This window comes from Panthera leo, chromosome C1 (assembly GCF_018350215.1).
Source record: "Panthera leo isolate Ple1 chromosome C1, P.leo_Ple1_pat1.1, whole genome shotgun sequence".
NCBI classification, from domain to species: domain Eukaryota; kingdom Metazoa; phylum Chordata; class Mammalia; order Carnivora; family Felidae; genus Panthera; species Panthera leo.
In genome coordinates this window covers 164,788,000-164,801,557 of record NC_056686.1, presented here as the reverse complement: position 1 = coordinate 164,801,557, position 13,558 = coordinate 164,788,000, and the positions used below count along the sequence as shown (strand labels likewise).

General features: G+C 42.9%; 1 protein-coding gene across 8 annotated transcripts in view; it reads left to right on the top strand.

Moving 5' to 3' along the window:
• PDE11A (phosphodiesterase 11A) overlaps positions 1-13,558 on the top strand; it is a 411,234-nt gene that overhangs the window by 379,240 nt on the left and 18,436 nt on the right. For all 8 annotated transcript variants that reach the window (XM_042949239.1, XM_042949237.1, XM_042949238.1 and 5 more), the window contains one exon: positions 1,128-1,211. In XM_042949239.1, coding sequence (XP_042805173.1) covers positions 1,128-1,211 — 84 coding nt within the window. The remainder of the gene's footprint in view (positions 1-1,127; positions 1,212-13,558) is intronic.

Here is a 13,558-nt window from a genome sequence, read left to right as displayed (position 1 = left end):
TCTTTCCTGGTATTTCACATTTCATGTTGCAAGACAAGGATGAGAAGAGCCTGCGGGAGTCAGTGATCTTCTCTGACTGGAGATTTTTTTGGAGATATTTCCCTCAGCAGCACTCTTATGTCTTCTTGTGAGCCCTGGCAGCTGGTGATTTCTGTCCTGCCCACTCCCACCCTCATTGATAAGTCTGAAGGGTGCTGGATTGTGCAACATCTCCAGACCGAGGGGAAGTCCTGGATCTTCCTTCATGACCTGTGTGAATGCTGAGATGATGTGGATGTCACCCACTATCTCTGTAGAGGAAAGACCAAACCTACTCTAAGACAGGAATGCAGGGAAAGGTCGCTTCTCAGACCCTGGCCTTATTCTTTGATAGCAAAGACAGGGACATTCTTAAGGGAGTAGAACTGGCAGTGTTTGTTCAAGAATCCCCCTTAGCCCCCAATTCCAACTGATCGTTTCCCTTTTTATGTCTGCCCAACAGATATATGTCCCTTCTTTTTCTCAAAAAAGTATACCTAAAATTTCTAAACATTGTAATATCATGAAGTTTAAAGCCTGGGAGTGAGGAGAGAATGGGTACCTGCCACCATCATCCATCCAATGATAGATAAAAATTTAGGAATCTATTAATGACAGAAGCTTATCGAAAAACACAGTTGTCAAACCCACACCCCACCCTGAAAAATGAATACAAATAGTTTCTGTTTAAAATGAAACTGCTTTTAAGGATCTTTTCTCATCTATCCCACCTTCTTTCACTATAAAAATAAAAGCCTGCATTATTTTTGTGGCAATGAAACATATCCCCTTCCCCCTTGACTCATACCCAATTCCCAGTGAACTGATGACTTGATTTAGTGGCCATTACCTGTATCTGAAGACAGATTTTGGCCCCAAGGAGTTGCGTGCTATAAAGTTCAAATAAATTCGCTTACAAATCTCATAAAAAGAGGTGAAAATACTTTCTTTCTCATCACAGATAAAGGAAAAGAAAGTACATGTAAAGATTGATTGTGATTTGTGAAGTGTTCAGTTGGTAAAAATTGGATCACTGTGGCAAAGTGTTGACAAAGCACCTGTAAAATACTCCAGAGTAATAAAGACAAGCTTCTCCTCCCCCATTCTAGGCTATCTTTGACCGGAACCGGAAAGATGAACTGCCTCGGTTACAATTGGAGTGGATTGATAGCATCTGTATGCCTTTGTATCAGGTACTCAGGATTTGGGAGGTGGGGGGGAGGAGTTGGCGGTGCATGTCCTGACTGAGCCAGGAAAGAAGAGTGTATGTAATCTCAGAAACGTTAGTTTTAGGAGACCTTTCCAGGGTAAGTGTATTGCTAAGAACTTTGGCTGTGGTCAATCTTTTCTCAGATTTCTGACCGTCTCCTAGGAAAAGTTAGTGCTAGGAGGCCAGAGACCTGAGTTCTCCTTCTAGGACATAATCTAGGACATAATGGGGGCCTTGATGCCCCCATCTATAAACCAGGATTAAAAATATTTTACCTCAGTATTTCCCAAGCTGTGCCCTGTGGAACACAAGTATCCAGCCATAGCCTGATAGATATCTCTTCAAAAAGAGCTCTCAGGCCCAACAACTAGGGAACCTGAAGGCTCAGAGGAGTCCTTCAGGAAAGAAACATGTTCAACCTTGATCAATGCCAAATTTCTCAAACATTTGACTGTGGAAATCTTCTTCATTTTTGTTTTACAAGTTTTCTTTCACTTTTACTAATATCCTACGAGACACAAGAGTTCCATGAAACCATGACACATGGCCTTCTGTCCTGATCGCATGGTCTGGGCCACAGAGTTTTGAAAGAACCTTCCATGGGAAAGCTCTGCCTCTCTCTGAGATGCATGTGACAAATGCCGCTGCCTGGTGGTCGGGACCCTGCTTCTGGCAAGGAGACAAGTGTCATGGGCTTTGAATGTTCACACTCCACTTTTTGAGTACAGATTAGGATCGGCACCAGCTAACACTAAGGGTTTAGTGTTCATTGGCTTTTAATTCTGCTACTAAGCATTTGCTTTCATGTGTAAAACCTGGCGAGTTCTTTACCCCCTACCTCGCTCAATCAGACTGAGCTGCTTTTCCAACTTCAAAGTGAGAAACACATGCAGGGAAAGCAAAACCGCGTTAGTTTCTCACTCTGTGTAACTCCATTAAAAACACAGTATTGGTTTTTAAGGACCTCACAACCATTAAGTTTCAGGCTTATCTACCACTTCGTTTTCAACACTTTTAGGAGCTGCTGAGCCCTGTCACATTACACTAAAAAAAAAAAAAATCCTAGAATACTATCTTGAAGATAGAAATGAAACTTTTTAATGACTATAAACAGCAAAAAACACCAAAATTCATATCTTTGTTTTACATGAACCATTCAATACATGGTAGCATAAAATCAAAGTTTTAAAATAATCTTAAGTACATTATTTTAGCTATAAATGGCACATAATGCTCTTGTTTAATAATGAAAACTTGGGTGAAAAAATCAAGAGTAATGTACACTTTATTATAAGAGGCTTCTTGACTTTCTTTTCTTCCTGTCTGCTCCTCCCACCCTTGCTTCTCTGGTATCTCTGCATAAGCTGGGTGCCCAGGTACAAAGCCCACAGCTGTTGGGTCAGATATATCTTGCTTTGCTAAATTCGCCTTGACTACCCATGTTGAATTATTTATAATTTATTCAGTTTCCTGTGCCCACTGAGGCAATAAATGGGATGAATTTTTGCAATTAGTAAATTCCTTTTACGGTGGGTAAAGCTTAGGAGGACGAAGACTTGTAATTGTGGGACTGATAAATTTCCGGTATTAGTTTGCAAAGCTTCTTTGGAATGGACCCAAAGTCCACATATCCTTCCTATGTGATTGGTTATAATAAATGCTGGCAAGGATTCTCATGGGCTTTTCCATGCTAATTTCATTGTTTTGCGTCTGATTCACAATTCTTTGGGCTTGTCTTATACTTCCTATTAAGTACTTTGAAATCTTCAGGTTAAAAAGGAAACTACTTGAAATTGAAATCGAAACTAGCACTTTCCAGAATTTAGGGAGTAATACCACATCACATTATCTATCATTCTTGATTTTCCACATCTGTTTTACTTTACTCCCTGTCTGTGAGGTTAGATACACCTGCTATTTTTATCCACAGAAAATTAACATAGAGCAGTTTTAAGTGACATTCCCACCAAGTTAGAGTTGTGTCCCACATATCCGTGGCCTTGGTTTTGGTGTAGTGGTCTTTCTACCACCCATTCCACCTCTGCTGGGTATTTCTTCCACAATCTTTTCTTATTAAACTAACAAGAGAATCATGGCATTGTAAAGAGGAGTGTAGAAGGAGTTGTTTATAAAAGTTCATGTTCAGGGGCACCTGGGTGACTCAGTTGGTTAAGCGTCCGACTCTTGGTTTCAACTCATGTCATGATCTCGTGGTTTCGTGGGTTCGAGCCCTACATCAGGCTCTGTGCTGACAGTGCGGAGCCTGCTTGGGATCCTGTTTCTCCCTCTCTCTGCCTCTCCCCCTTCATGCTGTCTCTGTCTCTCTCAAAATTAATTAATTAAAAAGATTTTTTTAAAGTATGTTCATTTCTGCTGCTATGTCTTCTCAGCTAGCAAAGTATGAAAATCATGTTCATTTTAAATGTCTTATCATCACTTATTTTTAAAAATAACACAGATTTTATTTGTAAATTCTTTATAAGTCTTTGAAACCAGTATTTCAAAAAGCCCTCAAACTGAAACTTTGCTGAATGATTTTAAGTATCCTCTCTGAGAGTCCCTATTTTGTTCCATCTCACACAGTTGGGGGAGAAGGGGATTGTCCGTTATTTAAATGGGCAATCTGACATTCACTGTTGCGCCCTGGAGCTGAAATGGAATCAGTCAGTGGGCAGGAATCACCATTAGTGCAAAGATACAAAACGTTGAGGAAGTAACTCACCAAGCAAGAGAAGTCACTGGTGTGACACTAGTTCCTGCAAATGTCTGCAGGAACTCAGGTTGTTGCCAAAAGGGAAGATTGAGGTTTAAAACATGAAAGTGCAGTAATAAAGAGCCTGAGAAAATAGAAAGCAGTTGGGAAAGTATGCAGGTGGCCAGAATCTCAAAAAGGGATTATCTGAAATGCCATGGTCTGAATTATGTAGAGTGTAGAAATCCAGGGTGGCCTTGCTAGGTCAGTCTGGGCGCAGGGGAAGAGGATACAGAATATTACAGATGAGACAAAGAATGTTCCTTTTCATGGCCAGGACCCTGCCCCCAAGGTGGAGCGGTTTGGGTGGCTGGAAACCTCATGTAGAACCTGAGGCAGATAGATACTCATGGAGAGAGCTGGGATCTCGTGCAGGGGAGCAGTGTGGAGAGCGCCTTCTAGCAAGGGTGGAAGCTCACCGAAGCACTGGGCTGATGGCCTGAACGTGGAATGTGGAAGGAGTTTAGTAGCAGGGTGGAGAGGGAGCTGAGTGGTAGATACATATATGGTTTTAGTACAGCTTTTTGACTTCATTGACTTTCACTGGGTGAAGTGGTTTCCCTTCATGGTGTTGAAAAGCTTGTGCATACGTCAAACTTCAAAATAGATCAAGCACTTTCCTCTTTCACTCCAGTTTGTGGAGTTTTGTCCTTCCTCCAAGCCAAGGGTAGATTATCGATGGTCTCGGATGCCTGAAGGGCTACTTACTAGTGTGCTAGGTGGGAACTCACACAAACTGCATTTTGGATGCCCACTGCATTTAAAACTGAAACTCTTATCTCTGAGACAACTTCAACTTCCAGGTAGGGCCTGTGTTGAAGGAAAAGCAGGCCAACTCCTCCAATCCTCCTAAAATCTATTCGTTAGGAAGTTACCTAAGTAATCTAGTGATTGACTGGAAGTGACTGCCAGAAAATACATAAAAATATATAAACAAAGTGGTGCGTGGAGGAGCATGCCCAGAACACTCCCAGATGGACAGATAGTTATATTGTAGGGAGATGTGACACTAATATTTACGTGTGAGTATATAATTCTCCAGAACTTGCTTGTCTTTTTAATCTGATGGCTCCAAACTTTTCTTTGAAAAAAAATAGAAAATGGTCCTAACAGGCAGAAGTCATGATTTATCTGTGACAGCATTTCAATCAGGAAGCATATAGGAAGTCAAGAGTGGGCAGGGACCCATCAGAGCGTGTGCCCCAAGAGAAGACTAGAGCCCAGTTAGTTAGCTCCGTCCTAGCAGGGTATCTTGGAGGAACACATTGACATCTGATTCCCGTGCTTTCTGCTGTCTTTGCACCCTGCTGGGATCCATTAGCCTGCTGCTCAACATCTTTGGAGGGAGAAAAAAATATAAAGAAAGAAAGAAGAAAAAGAAAAAAAGACACCATCAAACTTTGAAGCCACTGCTGTACCAGCCTTAGGGATAAACAGAAAGCCTGATGTGACAGCATCACACTGAGCTTCTCTTTGCATTAGCGAGCTCAGTTTTTGCCCTTTGTTTTCATTCTTGACTTAATCAAACCTCAGTGTACCTAGAATTTCAATGATGCATAGAGGCATTATAAATCTTCTGTTGTTAAGGATTGAGGGATTTAATTGTTATTATGAACATAATCGCATTTGCAGCCCATCCCAAACAGGTTCTTGACTTGGAGGTGGATTTTTTCCACAGGTATTTCAAAAGGGCTTGACCTGGACAGGATCTAGCTGGAACAATTCCCTGTCTAGTTCTGCAAGCGTATTGCCTCTTTATTAAAATGCCAAGGAGTTTCTGCAACAGGCAGGGCTTCTGATGTTTTGATTACAGTAACTTTTGACCTTTTTTCTGCCTTCAGTTGTAATAGTCGTTTTGAAAAATACCTTCACCTGATGCAATTAATAAGCTCTCTGAAGGGAGAGAGAAAAGAATCTTTATAATTGAGATTGTGAAGACTGGGAATTAGAATTGGTAAATTGGAAAAGAGGATGTAAAGTGCTAAGACAATTTTTCTGGACACCAGCAGAAGTTCTTTAAACACAATTTAATATTCCCCAAATGGCTCATGCTTTGTGTCCAGTTTTTTAAAAAAGAATAAGTAATGAGCTACTGAGTCACTAGTTAGAATATAACATCATCTTCTCTTAAAAACCTACAAGGGATAGAATGTGGATCCAGAGAAGAACAATTGCATCAGATACTTTTTTTTAAAAAGGATACCACCCAAATGGGTTTTCTATCAATGCTTTCTCTACAATATTTAGCATTCTTATGGATGAGAGGAAGAAATAGTTGGGGCTAATTTCTTGTCTTTACAAGGAATGACATCATGTATAACTCAAGAAGCCTCAAGGAAAGCGAGGGAAATAAGTTCTATATTCTTTATAATTTATCTATCTGGCTCCACCTTTTCCTGGTGATGTGGGGAGGAGAGGCGTGCAGGGACTGCGCTTAAACTTGACAATTAAGGTATCACAGTTTTTTCTTGTTGGAACAGACCTTTGGGAGGACTGAAATGTGAACAGTTCCAAATCAGAGCTATGTCTTCGCCCCAGCTGCCATCCAGGCATCGGGGGGGGGGGGCTCCCCCGGGGGGCTCCCCCCTGCCCTATCCTTGTGAACACTCTGTAAGCATTGGGGAGAAAGGCCCAAACACACATACTGCCTGTTAGGTCTCACCGGGTTCATGGAGAGCTGGTGGTCAGGGCTCGGTGTGATGCCATGCTGGCCTCTAGGTGACCATGGGTGTGATATGCACTCCGCCCAGGGCCTGGCCACTCGCTCTGGCTGCTGAAGTCTGTGGTCCTGGTAGGAACCTCTCGTGGCAAGCCCCTAGCAGTTTTCTGGTCAGATCTAGTCACCTGCTTTTCTCGCCTGAGTGCTCAGCTCCTGTGGGCCACCGGTGAACTCCCAGCTACTTTCTCCTCGCCGTGCTGTCCACACAATTTCCTTGGCACTTTCTAATAAGCCACCTGGGTAGTGCCAACTTGTTCTAGTAAATTCTATCACTTTCCTGAATTAGGCTCTGAGATTCAAGAGACAAGCCCTCCCCTGACCCCCCGCCAGGCTTCATCTCCCAAGGAACAGGGAAGGAACAAGGAACTCACTTCTCATTTTCCCTTTCTCCCCACCCTCCCTTTCTGTCTCTGTCCATTATCTCTCTCTCTTCTCTCTTCCCCCGTCCCCATCCCTCACCCCCACAGTGGAAAGTGTTTTAATTTCCTTTTCCTTGTCTAATGGGAACTATCCGTATATGGTGTCCCCTGTGCTGTCCGCACTAGGCTTTGTGGCCAGATGTGATGATCTGACTTGGCCAGATTTGGTTCTTAATAGGTAAAGGAGAATTCTGGAATTTACAAACCCCCTTTCTCACCATACGAAGCTGGCATTCAGGGTTATTCTCTCTCAACGCTGAATGATGACAGCTTGCTGTTTCTAACGGGATCCACCATTTGCCTGCAGGAGGGAAGCCTACTGAGTTGATGGGCGGGAACCATAGGCGTGACGATTCAAACAGAACAAATATACATTGGTTTAATATGTTCAAAATATTGTCCTTGTCACATACACCATTCCCAAATCTGAGTGCTGATAGTAAAACCTGTTTACTTCAACATTTTCCATGTACTATTAGTCAGATATGAATGGAAGAGAAATGTAAACATTTGAAAGTGTCAGTTTTATGTAGTTTCTAAGCCCCTTCACTATGGCCTGTCCTCCAAACTTTTGGCAAAGTGAACTTCCTTTTAAAAAAAATTGGATCATGGGGGTGCCTGGGTGGCTCAGCCAGTTAAGCATCTGGCTCCTGATCTCAGCTCAGATCACGATCTCACAGTTTGTGAGTTTGAGCCGCACAATGGGCTCTGCGCTAACTGCACGAGACTGTTTGGGATTCTCTCTCTCCCTCTGCGCCTCCCCTGCTCACTTTCACACACACTCTCAAAGTAAATAAAATAGATTTTATTATTTTTTTAATTTTTTATAACATTTATTCATTTTTGAGAGAGAGAGAGAGAGCGAGAACGAGCAGGGGAGGGGCAGAGAGAGAGGGAGACACAGAATCCGAAGCAAGCTCTGGGCTCTGAGTTGTCAGCACAGGGCCCAACATGGGGCTCAAACCCACAGACCGCAAGATTCTGACCTGAGCTAAAGTCAGATGCTTAACCCACTGAGCCACCCAGGCGCCCCTAAAATAAATTTTAAAATAAATAAATAAATATTGGACCATGGCACCCCTGATTATAAACCTCAGGTACTACCAGCATCTATAAGATCCCTTCCAGATTTCTCACTTTGGTATTTCAGGGCCACCTTCGCTGAGGCCCCCTGCCTCTTGGCTTCATCTGCTGTCACCCTACCCTCTTCCTCTCACAGGCTCCCTTTGCCCCAAAGCACAGGACTCACAGCCCTTTTGTCTCTCTTCCCTTGCCTTTGGCTACCCTTCTGCTCCTTTCTGCCTGGAAAACCTAACCCCTCCCCCACCTCGACGTTTCTGCGGAGCTCTGTCTTCTCATAATCACACGTAACACTCGTATTGTGATTGGCTGGCTGGCTGGCTCCCTCCCCCCCGTTACACGAGTTTCTTGGGACACCCTATTCCTGGTACCCAGCGCAGTGCCTAGCACAGAGTTTACCAGAACTGTTTGGTAAACGTTTGCGGAACAAGTGAATGAAGAAACCGAGTGAATGATGAGCGCAGCACCACAGAATCAATTATAAGCAGTGGAATGTGTGAAGGAGAGTTACAACGTCATGTTACATTATCATCCATAAATATATAAAACCTCTCATCCGAGTGTGCACCGTTCTATCCCTGCCCATAACCTGAAGTATATGGCCTATGATATCTTTTTAGAAAGTCGTTAGTTCTCATCATGGTTGAATTGGCCCTTAATTCTAATATAAAAAGGCTAGTTTATAGCCATGAATTTTTCAGGGCTTCGACTTTTTCAACTAGGAAATACGTGAAAGTTTCTCTTACCCTGCATTGGCAGAAAATATAGTCCTCTAGTTATTTTATTTTTTTAAATGTTTATTTTGAGAGAGCGCGCACGCATGAGTCAGGGGAAGAGTCAGAGAGAGAGGAAAGAGAGAGAATCCTAAGCAGACTCTGTGTTGACAGCACAGATGGATGTGGAGCTCGATCCCACAAACCATGAAATCATGACCTGAGCTGAAACCAAGAGTACGATGTTTAATCAACTGAGCCACCCAGATGCCCCTAGTTATTTTAATATTCACCCTTAATAGAGCTAGCACATGTACATGGATTTCAAGAACTTATAGTGTACTTTAATGTGATTTCATGAAATTATAATAAAACATGGTAACTTTATTATGATTAAAATGTAATCTTTCTTTGCCTTAGAAGAGTTTTTAGATCCTACATCTCCAAACAGTTACCACTACAAGCATCACATCATCATGTGCTGAACAGCAGAGAGGGCTTACTGGTAGAAGAGCATTCAAGTTCATGTCACTGCTTGCATTGAGCATGACAGGTGTCAGGTAAACTCAAAACTGCCATCATGAATCCATATTAAAATGCTGGAATCTGGCAAAAAAAAATAGATAATATATTACCTCGTAAGGCTTTTGAAGGTAGAATTTAAGATAAGATCTACTTCTCCTTATCTGGCTGGCCAGCATAAGTAACTCTTTTTAAAAGTGTTTCTGTTCTGGAATCATGAAGCTGAAAATGACTTAGCCACAAGTCCACACAAGGCCTGGAATGCTGTCTTACCTTGCTTCTCAGCTCCTCTACAAAACATATTTTAAAAGCTGATTTACCTCCTTTTCATGGCTCTTTCTTCTTTGAATCTCTTCAGAAAAAGAGGAAGAGAAAGAGGGAGAGAGGGAAGGAGGAAGAGAGAGAGAGAGAGAGAGAAAGAAAATTGCATTCTTCTACCAGGAGATGAATCAAGGCCTCTTTTAAAGATTGTTTTTTGCACTGTAAGTGCCTCTCCAAAATTTCTGCAATTTAATGTGCATTTGGAAGGTCAGCATTGCCTGAGCTCCTGGGAAGTGAGGCATGAGATAAACATAAAGCATTCTTATTATGCTATTGCCAAACAGAATCTTCTGTACTACTCTAAATGTTTCCTAAGAGAATTCAAGGAGGACTATCTGGATGCTCAGCCATCACCACTCCTATATTTAATTATCTGAGCTGCAGCCATAAAAATATTAAGTCACTCAGAGCACATTGCCTTATCTAGCAAGCAGATGGTCTATGGCAATGTGACCAGAAAGGGCCAGGCTCTCAACCTCATGCACCAACCAATATGGCATCCCAACAGTTGACTCTGTTAGCCACGATCTAAAATGAAGTTAAAGACTTCTACCAGACTGAGCACTTGGAAAAGAAGTTCAGTATTAGAGTCCTGACAGACATGGATGGGGGTATCCTTATGCACATTTTTTCAGAAGGCAGACATTTATTGGATACTGACTGTGTTTACAAGGTGCTTTTACATACACAGTTGAATTTGATCCTAACTGTGAAAGAAGAAAAAACTTCATTCTGGATCCTATAATATCTAATGGTCTAGGTTAACATGTGAGGAAAGTGAAAGCTAGAGAAGCTAATGGACTTAATCCGAGTGAAGCAGTTTTTTACAGGGTAGAGACAGAAATTCGAGTCCAAGTCCTCTCTGCCGTCATCTATGGCTTTTTCTCACTGCACTGCTCTGAGGAGGTAAAAGGCTCTGCCCAGGAGTGCTCTACCTTTGTAAACTTCCCATTTACGAAATAAAACCCTGAATCCTTCATAAGGAAGGATATAGGGGCCAGAGTAGAGATTCCAGAGAGAGTAATTCCTAGCAGACCAAATGGGCTAATGGATTCTGTTTCACTGGTTACTACAGAAAACTCTCTCAGAAGTATGTTATGTCAAGCTGTCCTTGATCTGACACTTTCACTGGCAAAGTGGGTTGACATTGCCAATAAAATGTGGCAGACTGGCCTCATTAGTTTATCTCCTCATCCTTCAGAGAATTCTATTAATATAATAATAGAGGAACTTTTTTAAAGATATAAACATTCTTGGGTAATGAGAAGAGGGTGAAAAACTTTTGAGGAACATGATAGAAAAAACCCTAGATTTCCTTGAACAGACTGTTCATGTAAGTAGGTATGTTAAGGACTCTGCTAGTGAAAACTCGGGAGGAAATAAGGAACACAGGAGAGAAAACATATTGCCTTACAGAATACTTGAATCGTCAGGAGCAGATTGTTAGTAGAAATAAGGACCTCACACTCTCTTCTTCCTGTGATGCCCCTTTACACTATTATCCACACATAAACACAAATTTACCCAGAGATACTAGAGTATTGTGATGTGGTCACTTAACGTGAGGTTCATTCCAACCGTAATTTTCATGCCATCCTTTGAAACAGCAGCCTAGAATTCCAGTCAATTGACTTGTCATAATTTATTCAGTCATTACCTAATTTTTTTCTTTTTGCTAAAAGAGATAATTCTGAAATGAGCACCTTTGTTCAATATTTTATTGACTTATTTGGTACTACTAAGTGGGATTAGAAATAATGAAGTTGTACTTCTTAAAAAAAAGAAATTCCCAAGGACAACAGAATGTGAGAGGAAATAAGATCTCTTCAAATATCGAAAGCTGGAAAGGCAGTAACATCCCAGAATGCAGACAGAAGTGAGCTGCTCTGTCTTTCAGAAGAAGCTCCTGAGAGGCTCAGGACTCAAAGGGGCCAAGTAAAGTCAAGAGAAGATACATTAGTTTCCTAGTGTTGTCTAACGAAGTATAACGAATTGGGGGGCGTCCAACAACAGTAAATCCACAGTTCTGAAAGTGAGAAGTACGAAATCAAGGTGTGGCAGGGTCGATTCCTTCTGGAGGCTCTGAGAGAAAATCTGTTCCATGCCTCTCTCCTAGCTTCTGGTGGTTGCCAGAAATCCTTGGGATTCCTTAGCTTCTGAATGCATCACTCCAATTTCTGCCTCTGTCTTCACGTGACATTCTCCTGTGTCTCCATGTCCCTGTGTCTTCACATGACCTTCTGAAAGGACACCAGCCATTGGATTTAGAGCTCATCCAATCCAATATAACTTCATCTTAACTTGATTCCATCTGTGAAGACTTTATTTCCAAAAAAGGTCACATCTCCAGGTACCAGAGTGTTTTTTAGGGGGATACAATCTGATCCACAGCAGTGAGGTTGAGGCATGAGCCTAGAAATAAGCAGAAAGGTTAGAAGTTGGCAAATGGAGTCTCAGGGACCTCTCACTACCTTCACAGCCAGGTAAACCACCCATGCAACCCTCCTGTCAAGTCAGGAGGCCAGAGAGCTCTTCCCATAGAGCCCTCATTGGGAGAATTCGTGGCTCAAATTAAAAGCCTATGGAATGACTGGCTGGACCCCATCCCCTGTACCCAGGACACCAGGGGCCAGACATGCCCAGAAGCAGCAAAGTAGGATTCCTTTTTAGGGAAACGGTGGCCTCAGAGAAAAGATCCTCATGTACTTGCACCTGGGATGCTCTCAGTGAAAGAGTCAACTCCCCCCATACGATGCCCTTCAAATGAAGCCCACCGGTCAGCGACAGCCTCTCCCGCCTCTCCTCCCCACTGGGCACAATGCCGTGCCCAGTGCCTTGCTCTGAAGTATGCAAACAGGTAAGGGCCACAAGTACGTTTCAGGAAAGCCTCCACTGTGATGGAATGGAAGCAAATCAAGAAACACGAAGGCAAAAAGGAATTCAGAATAAACAGTAAATACAAAAAAAAAAAAAAAAAAAAAAAAAGCCTACTTCAAAAAAACCTAATATCTCAATAAGACAAGAAATATGTTCTAAAACGAAACCAAATGCGGGTTATTATTTTCCAGTTGCCACATCATGATTTTTCTCCCTCCCCTGGACCCTCTACTAAGAAGGGTTCTCCTAACTGTCCCCACTGCCAGCTGCCACCACTCAGACCTTGTCAGGCTCAGCAGCCGCTCTCCCGCTTCACCCCCTCGGTCCGATGTTCCAAATAAACACTGGAGTTACCTTCCTAAAGCAGCTTTGGCTGTGGGTCCTTCAGACCCTCCCTCCCCATCACTGGAGGAAAAACTCTAAGCTGGTACCTTTGACCTCCCTGTGCTCACCTCTCACTCCTTCCTCCCTACCCTGTGCTCTGGATGTAACTGGCCACTGGCCATTTCCCAAAGTGCTTCTCCACTGACGTTACACATGCGCGCGCGCACATGCATGCACGCTCGCACCCTGTGCCTTTGCTCGCACAGCTATCACTGCCACGTGTACCTTTCCGTCTTCTCTCCCAGAAAACCCTACTGTTACTTTAGGAAGCTGCTCGGATGACAGGCTCCCGGTAAACCCGTCTTTACTCCCAGGAGGTAGATACCGCAGCCCCGGAGGACCCTTTGCATTTTCCTTTATTGGCACATTAGACTTACTTGCGTTCATTGTCTCTGTTACTCAGCAGTCGTGCCCAGCGCATGTTCAGTGCCACCCACCTCCGCTCTGGTGCAAGCTGTTATTCAGCTGCTTGGAGCCCCCACGGGACGGCCTGAGCAACACATCCAGGGTACGGGGAAATGGGAAAGAGTGGGTTCCGCTAGG